General features: G+C 37.1%; 1 protein-coding gene across 1 annotated transcript in view; it reads right to left on the bottom strand.

The window, feature by feature from the left end:
* LOC150088120 (uncharacterized) overlaps positions 1 to 25,243 on the bottom strand; it is a 1,786,788-nt gene that overhangs the window by 1,288,658 nt on the left and 472,887 nt on the right. The window contains exons 3-4 of the mRNA XM_090370030.1: positions 21,848 to 21,946; positions 6,235 to 6,432 (exon numbers count right to left, since the gene is read on the bottom strand). Coding sequence (XP_090226156.1) covers positions 6,235 to 6,432; positions 21,848 to 21,946 — 297 coding nt within the window. The remainder of the gene's footprint in view (positions 1 to 6,234; positions 6,433 to 21,847; positions 21,947 to 25,243) is intronic.

Genomic DNA, 25,243 nt, shown 5'->3' with positions numbered 1-25,243 from the left:
TTACCCACCCAGCTAGCCTGGTCGGCACACAACATGGTACTTCAACAACAAGGTTTTGCTCTAACACGATTTGAGATTTGCTGGAAACCTCGCATAAAAGTATTTTTGAGCTTTTGTGCTGGGAAAACCCTGCTATTATATTAGATGTAATTTTCAATGTTTCCATTCCTTTTTGTCAATCTCTGCTGTTGACTCGCTAGTCGTTATCGCCTTTATGATATTTTTCTAAAACACATTTCTGGAGGACAGTACCATAAAACAATAAAAACAATTTGCAGTTTCCGGTTTAGTGGTCTTTTCTATTAGTGTAATCAATTATAAATGAGTGATAAACTCTATCTTCTTGCATTTGCTATAGTACCGATAGCTGGAATTCTGTGGGTTTTCTCGTTATTATCGTGAAATGTGTTTCCTTCCATGAAATATTCAATCATATAAAAAACATAAATTTTCAGAAACTCATTACTCCGTATCTCACTTGTGCATGCTGCATTCTTTGTCATTAATTGCTTATGATATTTACTGTTTTAAATTTTACAACTAAAAAAAAAAAAGGTCAGTGAACAGAAATATCAATTAGTATGTATATATTACAGTATGTATTAATTAAGCTATATACATAAGCATAAATTTATTCTTATTTTGCTAATTGGAAAATATTCTTCCCATGTTCAAATATCATTTAAAGTGGAGATCCCTGGGTTAGGTTCTGTGCTATTGAACTTGTACTTGTTTGAGACCATAAAAAATTGTGACTTCAAAGCATGCAGTTTGTGACTTTTAAAGAGAGCAGAAGGTACACAAAATCTAGATGCTGCAAAAGAGATTGTGCTTAGCAGCGATGAAAAAGAAAATTAGATGAACGTACCATGTTTCCCCATGTAAAAGACACAACTTAATTTTGGGGCCCGAAATTTGAAAAAAAATGTATTACATAAAGTTATTGAATTCAAGTTTTATTCATCATGAAATTCATACAACTCCTCATCATTGTCAAAACTCCCATCCATTAGCTTGTCCTCATCTGTGTCTGATGACGAATCACTATCTTCATATATTGCCTCGTCCTCGGTTCCATCTAGGCATTTGAAATGCCACACTTCTTAAATGACTTGACAACGATCTCAATCTTGATATTATCTCAGGATCTTTTCACCCAGGTACAAACTTCTCCTATAGTTGGTTTCTTCACTCTTCCTGCTGGTGTCAAATTGTCCCCAGAAGACTTCATCCATTGGTTCCATTCATCTCTCATGTCAGCTTTGAAGGGTTTGCTAATTTTGACATCAAGTGGTTGGAGCTGGGATGTCAAGGTATGACGGCAAGTTTTGTTTTTTGCTCTGCAGCAATCTTCTTTGTATTTTCTGTTGTGTGCCCTGAACTGATCAAGCACCAATAGGGCAGGTTTGTGTAAGAGACCACCTGGTCTCCGGCCCCAAACTTTCTCAAACCAGATCTTCATCCCATCCTGATCCATCCAACCCGTGTCACGAACATGGACAATCACTCCTCAAGGAATGTCTTCTTTTGGCATTGTTTTGTGTTTGAAAATCAGCATAGGAGGCAGCTTGGTTCCGTCGGCACAACAAGCTAGAACAACTGTATAATGGCCCTTTTCATGTCCACTTGTCTTCACCGTTACAGTTTTCACCCCCTTCTTATCAACAGTTCTGTTACTTGGGCCATCCCATCAAATTGAAGGGGGACTTTGTCCATATTTGCAATCTGTCCCAACTCAAACTGATATGTCTTCTGACATTGGATGACAAAACGATGAAATTCAATGACCTTCTGCTCGTAGCTTTCAGGCATCTTTTGGGCAAGTCTGGTGCGTGTATGCATGCTTAGTCCATTCCGTTTCATGAACCTGAAGCACCAATTGTGTCCTCCTTTGAAATCAGAAACTTCTTTTTCATCAGCAATTCTTCTTGCCTCATTCTGAACCATCTTTGTGGACACAGGAATTCCAATTGCCCTTTGCTCCTCAATCTATATCTTCAATTCCCTCTCTAAATTAGGCCATTTTGCTGACTTGCCTCTAATGGCCTTCTTCTGCCGTGGCGTTTTCAGTAGGGTTTCTTCTTCCCATAGCAGGACCAAACTTAGTTCAGCAGCACGATTTCAATTCACTTTTGCAAACTGACTTTAACTCACTTTTAACTTGAATTCAACACTGTACGAAAATCTTTTCTGAGCCATTTCTGGGCAGAACGTGGCAAAACGTAACCTAATATACCGGTAACAAGTGCGAAACAATGAATGCAAAGACAACAAGCGCAAAAAAGCGGGAAATGCAAGTAAAAAAAATCTACAACCACTGTATAAGATGCACAGAGTTTTTAGACCCCAAATTTTTCAAAAAAAGGTGCGTCTTATACATGGGGAAATACGGTATATTATCTGACTTATATGTATCACAGTATGTAAGGTAAGACGTTTGTTCAGTTATTACTATTTAAGTTACTACTATTATAAAAATAAAGTTAAAATATTAAGTTATTACTACTATAAAAATTAAGCTTCCGATAGTTATTAAAAAAAAAGTGTATTTTTGTTAGCACTTGGAATTCAACACCCCCCCCCCCCTTTTTTTGTACTGGTTCTTAGTCCCGTATAACATGGTTTCGCAATACATGAGATTTTGTAGGAACCAAACTACCATGTTATACGAGGGTTACCTGTACTAACAGCAGCCTGAAAATCAGGCATCTGTGAGGAGACTTGATTTAAATGTTTAAGGCACTGAATTGATTAACTGAACTAAATGCTTGGCATATTTATCTTTCTTGAATGATGCAGAAAGAAAGGGATGTAAACTTAAATTGAAAAAAGGGTGATTACTGAATAGCTGTGCAGAAATTTTCTTTCAACCAGAGAGTAACTGAATTGAGTAGAGAAGTGAGTAGCTTTAATAAATTTAAAGTAGGATTGGGCAAATTATTAGTGGGATAAGGCAAATGAAGTAGGAAATGTTTTTTTTTTTTTTTTTTTTTTTTTAAATAACTGATGCTGCATAAGCTTGTTTCCTTTCAAAATAGTCACTACTAATCACAATATTTTTACAAGACAGATATACATCAAATACATATAAATAAAATTAATATATATATTCCACATGGAAATAGATGCACTATTTTCATATGGAATGTATTTTTAGCAATTTCATGCACTTCATCTACTCTGTACACACAGCTGAAATTACCAATATCTTAAAAAAAAAAAAAAATGTTTTCTTTTAATTTCTCTACTGAAAATTCTACAAATTTCCATTTGTTATAATGTAAACAAGAAAAATGCAGAATCAAGTGTGAATTGCTATTATTCCTAAGTGTTCTTTGTCTGCAAATTAAAAAAAACAAAAAAAAAAACAGGGTGCACAACTCACAATGAACTGTTGTGAAAAAAAAAAAAAATAATAATAATAATATATATATATATATTCCTTCTTTAGTGAGTTTTGCATTGACTAAGTATTTTCCTCTAATTTTTATTCGAAAATTTGAAGAAAATTCATCTACTGTAAAAGACATTATAGATTACAAGAACTGAACAAACATAGAAAACACCACATTGTGCATTAAATAAAAAAAAAAATAAATAAAGCTCATGCTGCTCACATGCAATTGTTTTTGAGAAATGATATTACCATAGCATCTTTCTGGGATGTGTATTTGATTTTGCAATAAAATTTTAAGAAAATTTCTACTGAAAGATGAATTATAAACTGCCAAAGTTGGTGTCAAATTTAAATCTTTGCAACCACTTTCAAAAAAAGTGCATGAAGTGCAAAAAAAGTTTGTTTGTGTATAATTAATGTTGCTAGCAATCTGATATTTTAGTGATGCAAAGTAATATAAATGACCAGAAGCAAAAAATAAGTGAGAAACTTTTGTAAATGCCAGTATCACTGAGTGTTTAGAAATCACGATCTTTGAGATTGTGTACTGAGGGAGGGTGGGGGAAGCATTGGTAATTTTCATGAGCTAGCTGATGGATAAATTTTATAAACTTGAAAATAAAGGAGACTAATACCATCAATGTTTATATTTTGCATTTTATAATGTTTGTTTTTTCAACAGAATTAATACACTAGTGTGCAAAACTTGAAGACCAACACTATTTGTAAAGGTTACAACCACAAAATCTTTACTTAAGGTACTCTTTACCGATGAGAGTAAATTCAGTCTCAACAGTAATTCCGGACATCAGCTAATCTGGCGAGAGGCTGGCACATAGTATCACTCTGCAAACATCACTGAAAGGAATCAATATGGTGGTTGAGGTGTTCTCGTCTGGGGAGGCATTATCGTGGATGGACGTACACAACTCCAGATACTGGAAGGTGGTACTGTAACTGGTGCACACTACTGTACTGAGGTAATCTTTCCACACGTGCATCTGTTCCGAGGTTCCATTGGCCCTGAGTTCATGTTTATGGATGATAACGCCACACCCCATCGTACTGCAGCTGTTGACAAGCTTTTGGAAAGTGAGGACACTGTTCATATCAATTGGCCTGCCCATTTCCCCAGATCTAAATCCCATTGAACACATATAGTTGTTGTTGTTATTTGGTTTTTAGGAGCATTAGCAACTAAGGCGATATTGCTCCGGAGACATGCGGTGGTCATTTCCTGACCTTTCGCATCCTCCGTATTTGGTGGTCACGGGTTCGAACCCCGGTCTAATCAAGAAGCGTGTGCTACGCACTGCTGCTCCTGCCCACCTGGCTACGGAGGCGCCTGAACACATATGGGATGCTCTGGGGAGATGCCTAGCAGCATCTCCCCAGAGCATCCCATATTAATAGTCCACACTCAACAGAAAATTTCACCAGCTGAAGATGGCACTGACAGAGGAATGGACAATGTTGCTGCAAGAACTTATCAACAACATTATTCTAAGTATGGACAGGTGTGCAAAGCCTGCATTGACATTAGGGGTGGCCATATCTCTTACTGAGGATCACCTCTTCCCTTTGTTCCATCTTTGGCAGTGATGCATTTGTATCATGGCAGCCAGTGCTATGTTGCCATTTTTGAATAAAGTCCCTCTGTACCGTTTTGTTTCCGTTGTTGTGTCGGTGTCGTTTCCTTCATCATTTCTGTACCTCACGAGGTTCCTTTGGTGTGCTTTTCCCATATCCAGGCCACTCCTATGAGAAGCTACAGGTGAAAACCTGACTGGTCCTTAAATTTTGCACACCAGTGTAACAGTTTTGTTTAATGGCATAAAATACGACATGCAAAAAATGCAACATTTTAAAACTCCTTAATCTTTCATTAAAAATAAATTATATTTAAAACATATTGTGATCCATTATTAATAATCAAGCATTTTTATACTGTAAGCAGAATTCAAAGAAACCAAAACCCTTTTTTCAGAAAATAAAAAAAGAAATTTTGGATCTATGATACCCCAGTCTACCAATATTGTTGTACGGTGGTGCCACCACTCCTGGGTTAAAAATTAAAAAGAAATTTCAAACCTTTTCATAGTCTCTTCTCTTTCCCCATTCCTGACATGCCTCCTGTGGGACCTCAGAGTTCTGGACTACAGTTTGTGAAGCACTGCATTAGCATATACATTAAAAAGATTTAATTTTCATCTATGTAAAAAGATTTTGATTTAATATATAGGCAGTTCTCGCTTTATGAGTTCTCTGGTTTAAGAGTTTTTTTTTTTTTTTTTTTTAAGCTTCGTAAATTTGTTACACCACGCAAATCATGTTAGTTGTAATTTGTGTGTTCCGTTAAAAAATGCTTATGTATGCTATTGAATTTATAAAGAAAAGAAAAGATTATCTTGGAAGTAAATGCCTCTTGAAGCATTTCTGAAGAAGACGACTCCTTGTGCAACAAACCAATGAGTGCTGAGCCAATAATGAGTGATCAAAGAGTGTGCATTTAGTCGATGATGATGAAGAATAAACATTCTTTAACATTTGTAAATCATAAATAACTTCTCTATTATTATAATTTGCTTGATTTTACAGGCTACGTTTTCATTTCTTTGGAGAAATCAATCATTGTTTAAACAAACTAATTAGCTAACTAATTTCGTTGTTGATAACGTAAGCCCTATTTTTAACATTATGTCTATGGGAAATAAATTCCCGCTTTACAAGTTTTCGCTTTACGAGCGCACTAGGAATGAATTAACTTTTAAAGTTGAGAACTACCTGTATTTGTATCTAATGTTATCATTCTTTCATGATCAATAATATTAACCTACTTCTGTGGCCAGACTTTGGTTTGCTCCATTAGCAAGAAGAAAATGAACAACATCATCGTGATTCTCCTGAGCAGCCATATAAAGAGGAGTAAAGCCATTCTGAGATTGTACATTGACATTGGCACCATTTTGAACTAGGATTTTCACAACTTCTTCTTGTCCAGCTAATGAAGATATATGAAGAGCTGTGTTGCCTTTCTAAAAATCATAAATAATGAAAACTTAACTGTCTATAAAATACTTCTGATTGCATAAACAAATGTTATAACTATATTAAGAAGACCAACAAAAAATATGAAAGGCAAAGTTTGCAAAAACGCAGGGCATTTTTTAAAGCCTACACTGCATTATACATTAAATTTCACTGACAAAATACATGCATTATATTAAAATATATGCATGGCATTGTTTACCAGTTATCTCTTGTTTTTCTGTCCGTAGATTTCTATTTGGATAATCTGTCAACTAATTATGATTGCTTCAAAAAAGATATTATAACAGATGTTGCATATTTTCAGAGTTGCAATTCTCTAACTGCAACTGATACTTAGCTGTTAAGAGCATTTCGAAAAGTGCACCAGAAAGAAAACTGAATTCAGTTTTTTTATTTTTAATTCACTGGGGCTGAATATTCTCTAATACTTGACACTGCTATGAGGAATTATTAAAATGCCAAGAATAACTTGGGATGGCTTGTTATATTTAGTGCTTCCTTGTGCACTTGTTAGTTCTCTGACTGTGAACCACTGTACATTAATCCCCTTTTTCTGTCAGAATAGTGTCTAGCAAGTTATTACATTGAAATTTACAGAATTTATATGAAAAATTTCTATTTAGTAACATTTGATGATATTCAGAAATGCTAGAAACCTTTTTTTAATTGATTAGTTTGAAACTGGGTAAAAAAATGGAGAATGTCATATATCAAGGAGCTTGGGAGCTTGCTTGATATTAACAATTATATTTAAATTAAAATTCAAAAATACTAAACACTTTCAATAACCCAGTAGCACAATTTACTATCTGTGAATTCTGTTTGGAGCTAGCAGATGTTCAACTGCTGTAAGTAAACAAGATTTGGGCTCTTCAAATAGGCCTCTGGGGTTGGGAATACTCATATTCATAATAATTGCACAATCATACACCAACCGTTATTAAAAATATAAATAGTGTTATGTTATATTAAAATAATGATGTAGATAAATGAAATAAATAAAATGATAAAATTCCACTGGATAAACCTGATAAAAAGGTAACTGTCTGTACAATAAAATATGAAATTTTAAACTGCAAAGAATTATTTACAATAAAACAATGTAGATAAAACACAGGATGTTAAAAGTGCTAAAACACCATAGCTTTCAGAGGCATCCACCTCCTTTTCAACAGTGAGGTTTAGTGCACATCCTTAAATATCAGCAGGCTCACGGTTCTCAGCACGTGGTTCTATGGGAGCATGAAAAAGGAGGCGGATGCCTCTGAAAGCTACAGTGTTTTAGTGCTTTTATCATCCTGTGTTTTATCTACATTGTTTTACTGTAAATAATTCTTTGCAGTTTAAAATTTCATATTTTATTGTACAGACAATTACCTTTTTATCAGTTTTATCCGGTGGAATTTTATCATTCTATTTATTTAATTTATCTACATCATTATTTTAATATAACATAACACTATTTATATTTTTAATAACGGTTGGTGTATGATTGTGCAATTATTATGAAGATTTGGGCTTAGAAATTCATAACAGAAAGTCACTCATCACCAAACTAAGTGTAAAATTCACCAGATTTATTCACAAAATTATCATATCATCATAAGAACCATCTCAATGGTACAACATAAATCTGTACTAACACTTTTTTTTTTTTTTTTTTTTTGTTTATCATTCATAAGAAAAACAAAAAAATAGATATAAAGTTTTATATATACAGTTTTATACCTTATGTATAGTGTACACTTTACAATAGTTTGACCACATGACACTGTTTTGATATTCAACAGGTGTTTTCTCTGCACTTGTCCCTCATTGGTCTTTTGTAATGCTAATTAACAAGGCAGGTGGCCTTGAATAATTTACTAATATGGCATTTTCAGCTTTTATTTCTAAAAGTATTTTGTATTTCAGCAATGCGAGTCAGGATAAGACAATCTATTTTCTTTGAATATAAATCTTTAATTATATTAGTTTTTAATAAACTTTTAAGCTCTTTCATTAATGTTTATCGTATCTAAGATGAGAGAGAATATCATCCCTAGCCATATAGGAATTGCAGTGGAAATGAAAACCTGCAAATTAAATTTGTGCTGTTTTTTTTTTTTTTTTTTTTTTTTTTTTACAGCAAACCGTTCTCAGACTGTTCTTTGAGGCTGTCATAGACATTCTCTCAGGTACGTCAAACTGGGCTTGCTACCTATGAGTCTAAAACACTGATGGAACTGATATTCGGGTGGCACATAAGTCAAGTGGATCTAATTTCAGTGAAGTCTGGTTGGTCTAACAGACAAATCCTTTTTTTGCACCTTCACAATGATGGAACTGCTAGTAATGCTGGGTATAACCCCAACCTCCATGTGCAAGTCCTGAAATGCAGCACCTAGTAATACTGGAGGTAATCACCCAGGTGCGAACTGACATAAGCAAGGGTCGAGGTGTGGCTCCCAACACCACATGGATCAATGCTGCCCCTCTGTGTTACTAGATGATAGTAGGTGGTAGATGACTCTCATCAATAACCCACTTTGCTTGTTGGAAGCTTGAAGTGGTGGAGCCCATGTTTAGTCTCCAGAGCAAAGCACCAACAACCCCACCATCTCTCCCATTAGGCAGTATGACTGATAGTGAGATTATACATTAGGTGATCTGAAAGCCTCTTAGGAAGTTACCAATAAGTTCAATCCCTTGGACTTCTAGCTATTATTGTTATTTGGTTTTTTTTTAGGAGCATTAGCAACTAAGGCCATATTGCTCCGGGAATATGCGGTGGTCATTCCCTGACCTTTCCGCATCCTCCGTATTTGGTGGTCACGGGCTCGAACCCCGGTCTAATCAAGAAGCGTGTGCTATGCACTGCTGCTCCTGCCCACCTGGCTATGGAGGCACCAGACTTCTAGCAGCTGGCCTGTGAACACTGTTTTACAGCTGTACTCTACTCTGCCAGATAGTGACTGGAGGGAGTCCTAGTAGTGTGCATGAGGGGGACATTGTCAAGGCCACATTATGTCAAGGAGCTGATACATTCTTGCCATGCGTATGCCATATCCAAGAATTTCATTACTTCATACATGTTCCCCCCAACTTTTCTTACTACTGAATACATCATGGACTGTCAACTAATACAACAACCTTATCAGTGAAAAGATCTAAACCTCCCAAACACTGTAATTTCACAAATATATGCAGTCTCAGTTCCAATCTCAATGATGTTTATTTCTACTTAGAGTCTGCCAAACCCCATGTGTTCTTTCTGAGAGAATCCTAATTATCACTTGATTCAACCACCACCCATCTGTTGTCCAACTTATTCACTGTATGATTCCTTTCACTTCAAAGGTGGTACTTGTGCATATGTCTGCTCTGATATACCCTGTCAGACACAGTATTTTGGAATCTTCTCTTTTCAATCTTCTTTGGCTTAAACTCTCTCTACCACATTCAAATTCATCTGCTGCCTTTATGAATTGTTCTCTCAACTCCACTAATCACTTGGAACTCTTTGACTTCCTCACTTTGAAACTAGACTTTCTCCAGTCCAATTTTCCTAACAGTGAGATAATTTTCCTTGGTGATTTTAATGGTCACACGTCCAGCTGGCTTCCATTTTCTATCTACATGGACCCAGCTGGTCAAGATATGCTGAGGCTACTGAAATTAGTAATGACCTTGCACAGATTGTTCATTTATCTACCTGAATACCTTGACAATCCTAAACACACAGCCAACACTTTTGTTCTTTTTCTCATAAACAACCTTTCAAAGTATGCCATCAAGGTGAGTAGTCTTCTAGGCACCTCATAAAGCAACATGGTGATGGTCACTTCTCCAATGGAGCCTTGTGTTATTTGGCATTACAAGAATGAAAAATGGGATGATCTGTGAGATTTCTTTTCTCCTTTTCATTAGTCAGATTAATGTTTCAAATCTTCTGATGTCAATATTTGCTTAGATCATGTCAGTGAAATTATTCTTGTAGGGATAAAATCCTTTATTCCACACTTCACTTTAAAATTTTATACTTTATATAGATCTTGGTTTTCCAATAAATATGCTAAGGCTGTTCAAGAGAAGAATGTTGCATATCACAATTGGCTTGTATCTAAATCTCCAGCACCAAAGCTCATAACAATTGTAAAGCAGTTATTAATCAGTCCATATTAGATTCTGAACACATTAAGTGTAGAAAACTTGCTTCTTGTCCAAATGGTAGTGAAGCATTCTGGTCTCTTGCCAATGCTATTTGGCCACAACTTTTGCCCATCTCTATTTCCACCTCTGTCAAAACAATATAGTTCTATTGCTACTTCAGCCAAAGATAAAACTGATCTGCTAGTATCCTAATTTTATTCTAACTCATGTATTGATGATATTGGTAAACCCTCTCCTACCATTGGCGTCTCCGTAGCCAGGTGGGAGGAGCAGCAGTGTGTAGCACATGCTTCTTGATTAGACCGGGGTTCGAGCCCGTCACCACCAAATACGGAGGATGCGGAGAGGTCAGGGAATGACCACTTCATATCCCGGAGCAATATGGCCTTAGTTGCTAATGCTCCTAAAAACCAAATAACAAACAAACAAACAAACCTCCTACCATTCCCAGTACACTCCGTTCACTGCCTCCTGTGGTCTTGCATCAAAAGGATGTCAGAAGGATTTTGAACAATCTTGAAACTCAAAACACACCAAAATCCTTATACTATTTCTCCATTTGTTCTCAAAATCCATGCTCCTGAGCTTACTCCTATTCTGTGTCACTTTTTTCACTTTGCCAGAGGTGTTTTCCCTACTGCTTGGAAATTTGCTCATATCCAGCCAGATCCCAAAAAGGGTAACAAAACCTTCCCATCCAATTACACTAGCCAACAACAAATATCTTTAGCCATAGCTCTGCAATGAAAATATATGATTCTGGAAGAAATAAATGCACTGATTCCAAAAATCGCCATAAAGTCTCTATCAGGTCTACACAAAAAAAATGTAGCAATGTTTAATTCTAAAATAAAGGGATATATAGGTATAATATAAGGGTAAAAAAATATTATAAGTTCTCTATAACTCATTTAACTTTGGAAAAATTATCATAAATCATAACAAAATAGTTATATTTCAATAATATATAATCAGCATACCTGAAATTGTCCTTAAAAAAGTTTGCTACTAAGGGATTTTCTCTTCTATTCCTGCATCACTCACATCTCCCAGATTTGTGGGGAAAAATTTGAGATGGGAATGAAGAAAATGAATTTAAAACAACATTCAACAGCCCATGTTTTTGTAGCAATTGAGTAAATTAGACAACAACATTTCATAGTATTCTTCTTTTCTATTACTCAAAAAAAACCATGTCTAAGAATATATAAATTCATACACCGACCATTCAATAAAATTTAAAATTTAATATGACTACAATCTTTACACAAAAAAAAAAAAAAAAAAAAATATTTACAATAAACTATTACGGAATGCTAAAAACTGTAATAAAAGATCATTTACAATAAAATTTGCTAAAATATAACATTAAAAGCGCTAAAAATCTGAAGCTTTCGGGAGCATCAGCTCCCTTCTTCAACAGTGATATGACTTCCTGCAACATCTCCTTAAGTAGCAGGCTCACAGTACCTCCACACGTGGTATTTCTCCATGTGGTTCAATCGGCACATGGCCAGAACTGAAAGCGGAAATGTCTCGGGAACGTGGCAAAGAAAATCGTTCATCCAACCTTAATATAATTGTTTCAAAGATAGGATTAATACGTATACCTCTATCTCTGTTTATTGTATTCCTACTGGATGAACTAATCCGTAAACCCTCGAGCCATTTACGCTCCCAGTATCCATGTGCACGATCCAAAATAATAGCGTCCTCCGGGGAGATTTGATGCTGCTTCTCCCAAAAATGTTCGGCCACAGCAGACTTGTTGTATTCAGCGGTTCTTATGGCATTTAAATGTTCCCCCAGACGATCCCTGAGCCGTCGTTTTGTTTCCCCCACATAACACTTCCCACAATCCGGGCATTCTATTCTATAAACCACTCCACTACTAAGATCTTTTGGTACGCGGTCTTTGACCTGAGACACAGCTGTGCACAGCCTCCGCCCAGGAAGCTGTACACAGCGTGTCCCATAACCCCGTAAAATTCTTGCTAGATGTTCAGTAAGGCCCGGATAGTAGGGGATGTATGCGGTGGCTACCGGAACGAACGACTCCCTACGTTCGGACACTCCTCTACTATATCTATCCAGGATCCTCTGGGGGTATCCGCACTTTCTAAGTTCTGCCGTGACACGATTAATTTCTTTTTCTTTATCCTCAGAAGTGGTACAGTGTGATCTTACTCTGTCAAATAAAGCTTTTGCAACACTATTCTTATATTGTCCAGCTTGTGCTGAATTGAAATGGGTGTATTGACCTCTACACATGGGTTTTTTAAAAACTGACGTCTTAAGTCTAAAACCCACCCTGGAGATCAATACATCCAAAAATGACAGGGTACCACCCGTTTCCACCTCTGAGGTAAATTGTATAAATTGGGAGAAGCTATTAAGCCAGCAAACGGCATCATCCTCCCTCCCCTTCTGGACCAGGGCAAAGGTATCATCAACATATCTTCTCCAATTCCTAATAGGAAACGAACACCCACTAAAAACCCTACTTTCCAACTCCTCCATGGCCAGATTGGCCACGGTGGCACTAATGGGTGAACCCATGGCAGTACCGCGAACCTGCTTATACATAGTTCCTTGAAACAACATGGTAGTACTAGCTAGACATAATTCTACCCCGGTGCAAATGTCTTCCACACCGAGAAGTGATCTATTACCAAGGGAGGCATCCCTGGTCAATGCCATTTTTACACAATATACTGCATGACTAATAGGAATACATGTAAATAAAGATATAACGTCAAAAGAGATCATGCTCTCATCATCATTTATAGTCAAATTCCCCACAAAATTCACAAACTCTCTACTGTCTTTAACAACATATTCGGACTGCCCCACTATGGGTGCAATTAATTTAGCCAAGTACCCTGATAGCGCATAGGAAGGACTCACTATAAATGAAACTATAGGTCTCAAGGGCACTTCTGCCTTATGAATTTTTGGCAGTCCGTAGAATCGCGGGAGTTGACTACCTGTAGTGTGTAATGACCAGTAAGTCTCCTTGGAAATCTTCTCCGTGTTCAACCAGGATTGTATCAGTTTATTGACTCGCCATTCCAGCCCCACCAACGGGTTCCTCTGGATCACCTTATAAGTGTTATTATCTTGCAGAAGATCCAATGCCTTCTTATTATAATCTTCTGTATTCAGGACCACCGTTGATCTTCCTTTATCTGCTGGTAAAACAACTATTCCTTTGTCTCTTCTCAATTCCTCTAGAGCTCTCTTTTGACTAAGGCTGAGATTCGGGGGTGCCTTCCTCACCTGACTCAACACTGCAGCTGACTTCACCCGGATTTCATTAGCTAAAGGCTCAGGAAACTTATTACTGGCCCGTTCAATACCCATTGCTATTTCCGCAATGGGGGGTTTCGAAGACACCAGAGTGAACTTGGGGCCTAAACTAAGGACTGCCTCCTGTTCTTTCGTGAGCTGTCTATTACTCAAATTATGTATAAAATGGGTGCTATTATCATATCGCTGTACCACATTTTCACTCACCAACCTATTAAACTTCATAATTTGTCTTTGTCTATATGACTCTGCTACCCTAACAACTTTATCCGAGACTAACCTTCTAATAAGAGCTAGGTGTCTAGAAGAAACATTCCTACCAATATTACCTAAATACATGCCAATTTGTCGTCTAGTAAATCTGAGATCTTCATGCAGCTTACGAATCCAAACATTCATAATACTCTTTTGAAAACGCCTAGCTCTTATTAAAAGGTTAGTCTCGGATAAAGTTGTTAGGGTAGCAGAGTCATATAGACAAAGACAAATTATGAAGTTTAATAGGTTGGTGAGTGAAAATGTGGTACAGCAATATGATAATAGCACCCATTTTATACATAATTTGAGTAATAGACAGCTCACGAAAGAACAGGAGGCAGTCCTTAGTTTAGGCCCCAAGTTCACTCTGGTGTCTTCGAAACCCCCCATTGCGGAAATAGCAATGGGTATTGAACGGGCCAGTAATAAGTTTCCTGAGCCTTTAGCTAATGAAATCCGGGTGAAGTCAGCTGCAGTGTTGAGTCAGGTGAGGAAGGCACCCCCGAATCTCAGCCTTAGTCAAAAGAGAGCTCTAGAGGAATTGAGAAGAGACAAAGGAATAGTTGTTTTACCAGCAGATAAAGGAAGATCAACGGTGGTCCTGAATACAGAAGATTATAATAAGAAGGCATTGGATCTTCTGCAAGATAATAACACTTATAAGGTGATCCAGAGGAACCCGTTGGTGGGGCTGGAACGGCGAGTCAATAAACTGATACAATCCTGGTTGAACACGGAGAAGATTTCCAAGGAGACTTACTGGTCATTACACACTACAGGTAGTCAACTCCCGCGATTCTACGGACTGCCAAAAATTCATAAGGCAGAAGTGCCCTTGAGACCTATAGTTTCATTTATAGGGAGTCCTTCCTATGCGCTATCAGGGTACTTGGCTAAATTAATTGCACCCATAGTGGGGCAGTCCGAATATGTTGTTAAAGACAGTAGAGAGTTTGTGAATTTTGTGGGGAATTTGACTATAAATGATGATGAGAGCATGATCTCTTTTGACGTTATATCTTTATTTACATGTATTCCTATTAGTCATGCAGTATATTGTGTAAAAATGGCATTGACCAGGGATGCCTCCCTTGGTAATAGATCACTTCTCGGTGTGGAAGACATTTGCACCGGGGTAGAATTATGTCTAGCTAGTACTACCATGTTGTTTCAAGGAACTATGTATAAGCAGGTTCGCGGTACTGCCATGGGTTCACCCATTAGTGCCACCGTGGCCAATCTGGCCATGGAGGAGTTGGAAAGTAGGGTTTTTAGTGGGTGTTCGTTTCCTATTAGGAATTGGAGAAGATATGTTGATGATACCTTTGCCCTGGTCCAGAAGAGGAGGGAGGATGATGCCGTTTGCTGGCTTAATAGCTTCTCCCAATTTATACAATTTACCTCAGAGGTGGAAACGGGTGGTACCCTGTCATTTTTGGATGTATTGATCTCCAGGGTGGGTTTTAGACTTAAGACGTCAGTTTTTAAAAAACCCATGTGTAGAGGTCAATACACCCATTTCAATTCAGCACAAGCTGGACAATATAAGAATAGTGTTGCAAAAGCTTTATTTGACAGAGTAAGATCACACTGTACCACTTCTGAGGATAAAGAAAAAGAAATTAATCGTGTCACGGCAGAACTTAGAAAGTGCGGATACCCCCAGAGGATCCTGGATAGATATAGTAGAGGAGTGTCCGAACGTAGGGAGTCGTTCGTTCCGGTAGCCACCGCATACATCCCCTACTATCCGGGCCTTACTGAACATCTAGCAAGAATTTTACGGGGTTATGGGACACGCTGTGTACAGCTTCCTGGGCGGAGGCTGTGCACAGCTGTGTCTCAGGTCAAAGACCGCGTACCAAAAGATCTTAGTAGTGGAGTGGTTTATAGAATAGAATGCCCGGATTGTGGGGAGTGTTATGTGGGGGAAACAAAACGACGGCTCAGGGTTCGTCTGGGGGAACATTTAAATGCCATAAGAACCGCTGAATACAACAAGTCTGCTGTGGCCGAACATTTTTGGGAGAAGCAGCATCAAATCTCCCCGGAGGACGCTATTATTTTGGATCGTGCACATGGATACTGGGAGCGTAAATGGCTCGAGGGTTTACGGATTAGTTCATCCAGTAGGAATACAATAAACAGAGATAGAGGTATACGTATTAATCCTATCTTTGAAACAATTATATTAAGGTCGGATGAACGATTTTCTTTGCCACGTTCCCGAGACATTTCCACTTCCAGTTCTGACCATGTGCCGATTGAACCACGTGGAGAAATACCACGTGTGGAGGTACCGTGAGCCTGCTACTTAAGGAGATGTTGCAGGAAGTCATATCAGTGTTGAAGAAGGGAGCAGATGCTCCCGAAAGCTTCAGATTTTTAGTGCTTTTAATGTTATATTTTAGCAAATTTTATTGTAAATGATCTTTTATTACAGTTTTTAGCATTCCGTAATAGTTTATTGTAAATATTTTTTTTTTTTTTTTTTTTTGTGTAAAGATTGTAGTCATATTAAATTTTAAATTTTATTCAATGGTCGGTGTATGAATTTATATATTCTTAGACATGAGTTTTCCCGACCTCAGAGGCCTCTTTCAGGACAAAAAAACCATGTATTACCACCTTAAATGATTGCCAAGCTGCCAATTCAAACTGCTTTAACTGGGTTTCAAACATATCGGTCTTTCAGTAGTTTTCTAATTTAGGGTCCTATGAAAATTCCTTCCTTAAATTTGGCATGTGTTAAATTAGGAAACACACTTCTCAAGTATGCAAATCCATTACCTTCTTTATCTAGTCCATTCATGAAACCAAGTCACAAAGGTGGTTAGGCAGGCAAAGGTAGATTACAAGAAATCTTTGGCAAAGGATGCAAAGAAAAACAGCAAAGAGTTCTTTACTTATGTAAACTCTGGAAGGAAGGGGATGAATCAGATTGGTCCACTTGATATAGATGGTTCAACTGTTGATGACCCTACTCAGGGATTGTTTACTTCCTTTACTGCCAGAGGTGAATTAAACTATGGCAGTGAGCTAGACGATTTTGTAATAACTGAGAGCAAAGTGAACGAGAAATCGTTGAAGATAAACATAAGAAAGGCACCTGGGGAGGATGGGATCTATCCAGTTATATTAAAGGAGGCAGCAAAGGAAGTAAACAAACCCTTAGCCATAATTATGAGAGCTTCCTTGGATTCAGGGGAGGTGGAAATACCCATGGATTGAAGATGTGCAAATGTGACCCCAATTCACAAAGGAGGATCAAAGGGCAACACAAGTAATTACAGACCTGTTATTTTAACTTCTGTTCCAGGGAAATTAATGGAGGCACTGGTTAAAGAAGCACTGCAGGATCATCTAGACAAGACTTCAGTTATGGCTCGGACACAGCATGGATTTGTTAAGGGGAAGTCTTGTCTGACCAATTTGATTCGATACTATAATATTGTCAAAAAGGAATTGGATGGAATTTTGATATCATACATTTGTATCTTAGAAAGGCATTTGATACTGTTGAACATCGAAGACTGCTGCACAAATTGGAGCAGAGTGGTAGTGGAGGCAAATTACTGCTATCGATAAAGGGATCGTTGAGTGGGAGAAGACAGAGAGTGGTAATAAATGGACACTGCTCTTTGTGGATTAATGTTATTAGTGGAGTCCCCCAGGGCTCAGTGTTGGATCCATTGTTGTTGGAACCTCCGTAGCCAGGTGGGCAGGAGCAGCAGTGCGTAGCACATGCTTCTTGATTAGACCGGGGTTCGAGCCCATGACCACCAAATACGGAGGATGCGGAAAGGTCAGGGAATGACCACTGCATATCCCCGGAGCAATATGGCCTTAGTTGCTAATGCTTCTAAAAACAAATAACAAACAAACAAATCATTGTTGTTTTTTGTATTTATAAATGATATTGATGATGGTATATCAGGCTTAATGTCCAAGTCTGCAGACGATACGAAAGTCAGCAAGGTTGTTAATGACACTAATGACAGTACGCTGCTGCAACAGGATCTAGAAAAGTTGAGCAGATGAGCTGAGAGGCCGCAACTGAAGTTTAACATTGACAAATGTAAAGTACTGCATATGGGAAGCAGTAACCGCAAAGGAGCTTGTTTGTTATTGTTGTTATTTGGTTTTTAGGAGCATTAGCAACTAAGGCAATATTGCTCCGGGGATATGTGGTGGTCATTCCCTGACCTTTCCATATCCTCCGTATTTGGTGGGCACTGGCTCGAACCCCAGTCTAATCAAGAAGCGTGTGCTACGCACTGCTGCTCCTGCCCACCTGGCTACAGAGATGCTCCCCCCCCACAAAAAAGGAGTGTATCAGCTGTGTGGTACTACACTGACAATGGTAGAGAATGAAAATGACCTGGGGGTAACTGTGCAGGCAGATATGAAGTTTTCTGAGCAGTGAAGATGGTCTGCAAGAGTAGCTCATGGTGTCTAGTCAATGATATACAGGAATTTTTCTAATAGGGATAAGGAGGTGACTATCCCCTTGTATAAGGCAATGGGCAGGTCACAACTTGAGTACTATATACAGGTCTGGAGGCATCGTTTTAAGAAGGATGTAGAGCTGTTGGAACGAGTACAGCGAAGTGCAACAATAGTAACGAATGGGCCTGGTGTACTGGGGTCCATGGTTACGTATAATTATTATTAATGCATCAATGGTGGTAGTTTTGTGCTATCAGCACAGCAGGCCAAAACCTGTGTAATTAACCCCAGGGGCTCAAATCTGGTGAGTATGAGCTTGGCACACCCAGGGTCCTGAGCTGGATATCATCATTCTTCTCTTTCTTGGTGATTCCCTTCTCTCATCCATTCAAGTGCAACAAGATTAGTGAATGGAACAAAGGGTTGCTCTTACGAAGAAAGGCTTAAGTTTTGCAAATTACAGTGTCTGGAGACTAGGCACCTGCGAGGTGATCTGATTGTGGTGTATAAAGTGTTGAAAGGTTTGAGCATGCTGAATGCTGATGGGATTCTTTCTCTTGCTCAGAAATCTCAGGCATTTTTCTGAGCAAGAAAAATGCCTGAGATGGCATAAATTCAAATTGAGGAAAGACAGTTGTAGGATAGATGTAAAGAAGTTTGTTTTTATCCAGCAGGTAGGTGATTGCTAGAACAAACTTCCATCTGTCGTGTAAGTTGATAGCTTAAACAGATTCAAGGCAGAACGAGACAAAAATTTGAAGCGAGTGGATGAGTGAAATGAGAAAGTTTTTTTTTTTTTATTGACTGATGCTATATACTCTTTTTTGGTTTGGTTTTTTTTTTTTTTTTTTTTTTAGGAGCATTAGCAACTAAGGCCATATTGCTCCGGGACATGCGGTGGTCATTCCCTGACCTTTCCGCATCCTCCGTATTTGGCGGTGATGGGCTCGAACCCCGGTCTAATCACGAAGCGTGTGGTACGCACTGCTACTCCTTTCCACCTGGCTACGGAGGCGCCTGATGCTATATAAGCTTGCTTTCTTGCATCATGAGTCTTTACTAATGCTAATGACTTCAGTTATATGGGCTCTGAACTGGTCCCAAAAGAGAAGAGATGGTTTTCTTAAGAGACCACGGATGCCTTGCCCATATTTTTTGGAGCTATAATTTCATTCCAGAACTACATCAATCATCCTTTTTGATGAACATGAACTAATACCCCTTCTGGAATTTTTTCCTTAGGTGGAGTTTTTCTTTTAAATATTGATGGTAGCTTTGGCATTATCATTAGTAGAGTCATACGATGCAAGAAAGCAAGCTTATGCAGCATCAGTCAAAAAAAAAAAACTTCCCATTTCACCCCTCCATTCATTCCAAATGCCTGTCCAGCTCAGCCTTAAATTTATTTAGGCTGAGCTGGACATTTTATTCCATCACTGGTGGTAGTTTTGTGCTATCAGCACAGCAGGCCAAAACTACTGTGTAATTAACCCCAGGGGCTCACATCTGGTGAGCCCCTGGGGTTAATTACACAAATTACTAAAATCTTCTCTTTCTTGGTGATTCCCTTCTCTCTCTCTCTCTCTCTCTCTCTCTCTCTCTTAGGGTAACTTGGGAATTTTTTTTTTTGGCTGGTGCAGAAAAAGCCTGAGGCTTCCTTATACCATATAGCTAATAATAATAATAATAATAATAATAATAATGTGTTTTCTCATGCCTGGTAGTTTTTATTGACACTGTTTTAGACCCTTTGATAGTCACAGTTTTGTTGGATGGTGCATCAAAAGTTAGTGGGACCTCGTCCATATTTCCTATTCAGCTAAATTCAAAAGAAATTCGTTTTCGTGCCTTTATTATAAATTTATGGAATTCCAGTATTTTTTTCTTCATAATCTGCTGGTAATTGTTGTGCAATTGATGTTTTTGTAAGCATTGATAAACCATGACTTTGCATGGATTGGTAACACCAACCTTCTGTTCCAGAAAAATTTGGAATTCCTTGTCCTTCTGCTAATATCCTGGCCTTAATCATTTTGGTTGAAACACTTCTTCCTGAATTCCTTTCACCTACTACCCACTTTTTTACATCTTCTTCAAGTTCTGGTCAATGTAGGGTGGGATGACGAAGGTCATGTTTACTTTTTTTTAGCAGCCTGAAGTTCTTTTTCTTGCTTCCACCAGACATGTATCATTTTTTCCGTAAGCTGTGGCCCAAAAAACCTTTTCCGCTGCTCTCTTACTATGTTTTTTAGCATGATTTTTTATGTTTAGTTTATATCCGATAGTGTAACTCAACCTCTTTTCGCATGCAGCCATTTTCTGAGGGTAAAATACTTTAAAATAATGTCAAATGCCAAGATTAAACAATATTGTTCTGAAATGGAGTTCTGATTAAAAAACAACTGGTATACAATTAACACTGATCTTTATTTTATTTTAGTCACCCATGATGATTATAATTCATTATCATGATTATAGTCACTTCACAGACAATTAAAGTACACTACAGGAAAACAGAGACACACTCAACATCACGAAAGCCCACGCAAAACTAACTGGCCCACCGATCATGCCACCTTTTAAAGGCTCAGCAAACTATTGAGAAACTTGGAGAAGAATCTTTAAGCTTCCATCACCTTCTAAGGCTTTCCCTGTATTCGCTGGCTTTCGAAACTTCTTGGAACTGATTCCAAACAACTTTGCAAGTCCAAGAGTACCCTAGGGTGTTCCGTTATCCTTCAGAAATGAAAATATTCTGACCGAACGGCAAAATACAACCTGTCTGCTTACCCTGATGCCAATGAGGGAAAGCTCACTTCTGCATAGGTGATTTTTTGAGGCATTTTTTTTTTTGGAAAAAAAAGTGTCTTATATGTCGTCAAATATGGTAATTGATGCTAGGCATTTTTTTTTTTTTTTGTTTATTCCCTTTTTTAGCTTTATTTATTTATTTAGTGGGTGTCTGCATTTGCCCACTGGATTAAGTGAGTAGAGGATTTTCCTGGCTTGTTTCCAGTGGCAGTTGAACCATACTTTATATATGAGACCATGACACTGTACTTTCCCGAGTGAGTGTCATTTCTACTTATTTATTTTTGAAATTTTCTAATTTTTTATTTTTACTCCACAAATAGAAAATACATTATTGCACAGATAATAAAAACTAGCTTAACAAACCAAACCAAACAAAAAAAGACATGTACACGTATATAATTTATATTTTTCACTTACCTTTGTTGCTGCATTTACATTAGCTCCTCTTTTCAAGAGTTCGGTTACAATGCTCAAGTGACCTTCCTTAGATGCCAGGTGTAATGCATTTAAACCATTCTAAAATTATAAAATGGATACAGATAAATACAGATAATATCAGATGATACAGATACACACAATAAATACAGATAATAATTTAAAATAAATAAATATAAACTTTACACAGAGTAATTAAATAAAAAGTAGCATCACAACTGTGTAAGCCTATAATTTTGTGTATTTTGGAACAAACCAATCCAAACAACAAATAAATTCATGAATATAAGCATCACAACTGTGTAAGCCTATAATTTTGTGTATTTTGGAACAAACCAATCCAAACCATGAATAAATTCATGAATATAAGTCACAGTTTTGAAGTTTTGGTGAAGGAAAAGAAAGGCAACATGAGAATGATGAGAAACGTCAGATAACTTACGCGGAAAATTAGTTTCCCAATACAGCACTCTAGTGCTGCTAACTTGGTAAACAGACAGTAGGTGTTATTGGTCTGGAGTGAAGTCGAGAACGATATATTGATTGACAGGTAGGTGTGGCAAACGATGTGCTGATTAGTGCACGAACACAACACACAATAACATCGGGTTAGTATCATTTTAGTAGAACTCAGAAGCACTAATGGTAACTTGCCCTAATGAACGCTTTCCATAATGGTGAAAAAAGATAAGGTTACCTCCACTTGAATCCCATAGGAGCTTGAACCCTTCCCGAAATGGAGGGGGTAACCTAACATTTTTTGTTTAGAATCATGTGGACTAGCGCATAAAATGTTTATTAACAAAATATTATTTTTCTTTTCTTATATTATTTCCTAACCTAACATTTAAGGTTAGGCCACTAAATATAAGGAAACCGTTTTTATTATTTCCTAACTTACCATTTAAAGTCAGGTTACGGAAAATAAAGAAACCTTTTCCTTTTTTCATAACCAAACCTAAATCAAGAGTATAGTAAAAACCCTCGTGAACTCCAAAAATCTGCTTTTAACAATGAGAAAAAACATAATGAACAACATAAAAACAAACAGAACGAAACTTTTATTAATTTAGTTTTCATCAAAAAATCAACCAACGTTTTATTTTCCTTACAAATTTCTTCCATCTTTAAAAGATTCATCTCTACTATTACCTGTTTACTGTTCATTACAAAACTATTATGCACCGTTCTTTACTCATAAATACACATTATAATGCCAACGAATGACTACACAGTAGCTTGTCCTCTGTCGTGCCCACCACCAATCATTTCATAGTTTGCCACGCCTATCTGTCAATCAATGTATCCTTTTTGATTTCGGCTGCAAACCGATAGCACCTACCGTCTGTTTACCGAGCGAGCAGAGCTAGAGTCTGGTGTCAGGAAACTAATTTTCCACATAAGTTATCCGACTTTTCTCATTGTTCTCGTGTTGGCTTTCTTTACCCTAGCCGAAGTTTTTTATTGGTGACCAAACATAAAAACATTAAAAAAAATAAATAATAAATAAATTTTTTGATGGCCTGGACCCTCACCAAACATTCCATTTATGGCTTGCAAAAGAATTTCATTCATACAGGTTTTTTCTTTGCCACATTCTAAAAAAATGAATGGTGAAACTCGAAAATTTAGTACGATCTCTGTTTGAAGCCCTAAAAAAATCAACACATCCAAGTCATGCATTCTAGTCTACCATGTAGAGAATTTTGAGGGAACAGCTATGATTTTCCATTCAAATGATAAAAATTATCAAATACCACGACAAGTGAAATGTCATGATTCTGCATCAATATTTTGGCATGGATAGATTACCTTGAAGGCTTTGCAACCATTTCACCTTCAGCAATAAATACATTTTTTCCATTCAAATGAACTAGTAAATGAGATAAGATTGTGAGGAGTCACTGGCTAAAAATGAAAAGAAAGGTAGCAATGAATTCTTTGCATATGTTAGCACTTGAAGAAAACGGTTGAATCACATTTTGAACATAATATTTTGCACAAACATTCACATAAAGTTTTTAGATTTAGGACTAGCAAGAATCCATTTAATAAAGATTGGGAGTTAAATGACTTTATAATAACGGAAAGGAAAGTGAAAGAGAAAAAGCAGCTAAAAGTAATTACAGGTAACCCTCGTACACAACGTAGTACCTATACAACACGGTTTATAAATTGTGGCTACCCTTGTATGACATGGTCGTGGTTTCAATATAACGCGATCAACAAATTGTTGTATCGCTTCTTCTCACACACTTTTACCACGCAACTTAAAAATCAAACTTTATGTTCGTTAAATTTGTGTCTGCTCGTATAACAGGTGTAGTTGCCAGAACCGAATTTATATAAGGGGAAACACACAAGTACATACATACATATTTTTTTGTGTAGTGTCAATTTTTTACCTTATAAAGAGTTAATTGTTGTGCAAGTAGTTATATAAATAGTGAATTTATTCGGGGAATACCCCTTGGCAAATAAAAAATTTATTTTTTTATAGTAATGGCCACCAAAACTGCAAAAGGAAAAAAAACCTACATTGAAAAGAAAATTCATTTCTCTCGAAAAATTAAAAAATATTAAAATCTTGGATCGGTTGAAAAATGGAGAAAAACAAGGAGCTGTTGCAAGGACTTTGAAATTTAAATGAATCAACAATTCGTACAATCAAACAAAATGAGCAGAAAATCAGAGATAGTGTTATTGCTGGGTCAACGATAAGTACTCGTGTACACGATATTTTAATGGAAAAAATGGAGAAATCTCTAATGGTTTGGATTGAAGATTGCACTCACAAGAAAATGCCTTTGAGTGGAAACCTTATTAAACAAAAAGCCCTCAAAATTTATCAATATTTAAAAAAACCTGAACAAGATTTTTCAGAAGAAAGCTTTCAGCATGAATTTTGTGCCAGTAAGAGCTGGTTCGAAAATTTTAAAAAGCGATTTTTTTTGCATAATCTTCAGCTCCAAGGAGAATCAGCATCAGCAGACATAGATGCTGCCAGAAAATTCCCAGAAGAACTTTTAAAAATCATTAAAGAAGGTGGATATAGTGCAGACCAGGTATTCAATGCAGACGAATTTGGGTTAAACTGGAAAAAAATGCCAAAATGCACTTATATATCGAAAAATGAAAAAACAGCTCCTGGATTCAAAGTTTCTAAAGACAGAATTACTCTACTGTTTTGTAGTAATGTGTCATGTGATTACATGAAAAACCAATGTTAATTAACCTATCTTTAAATCCTTGTGCTATGAAAGCAATTGACAAGTCCACCCCTCACTGTTTATTGGAGAGCCAACAAAAAGGCATGGCTTACAGCTAGCATATTTGAAAATTGGTTTTTTAACTGTTTTGTTCCTGATATAGAAAGAT

This window comes from Mastigoproctus giganteus, chromosome 3 (assembly GCF_048544385.1).
Source record: "Mastigoproctus giganteus isolate SK-2022 chromosome 3, ASM4854438v1, whole genome shotgun sequence".
NCBI lineage: Eukaryota > Metazoa > Arthropoda > Arachnida > Uropygi > Thelyphonidae > Mastigoproctus > Mastigoproctus giganteus.
Note: the sequence above shows the minus strand (reverse complement) of the source record. Positions and strands in the feature narration are given on the sequence as shown.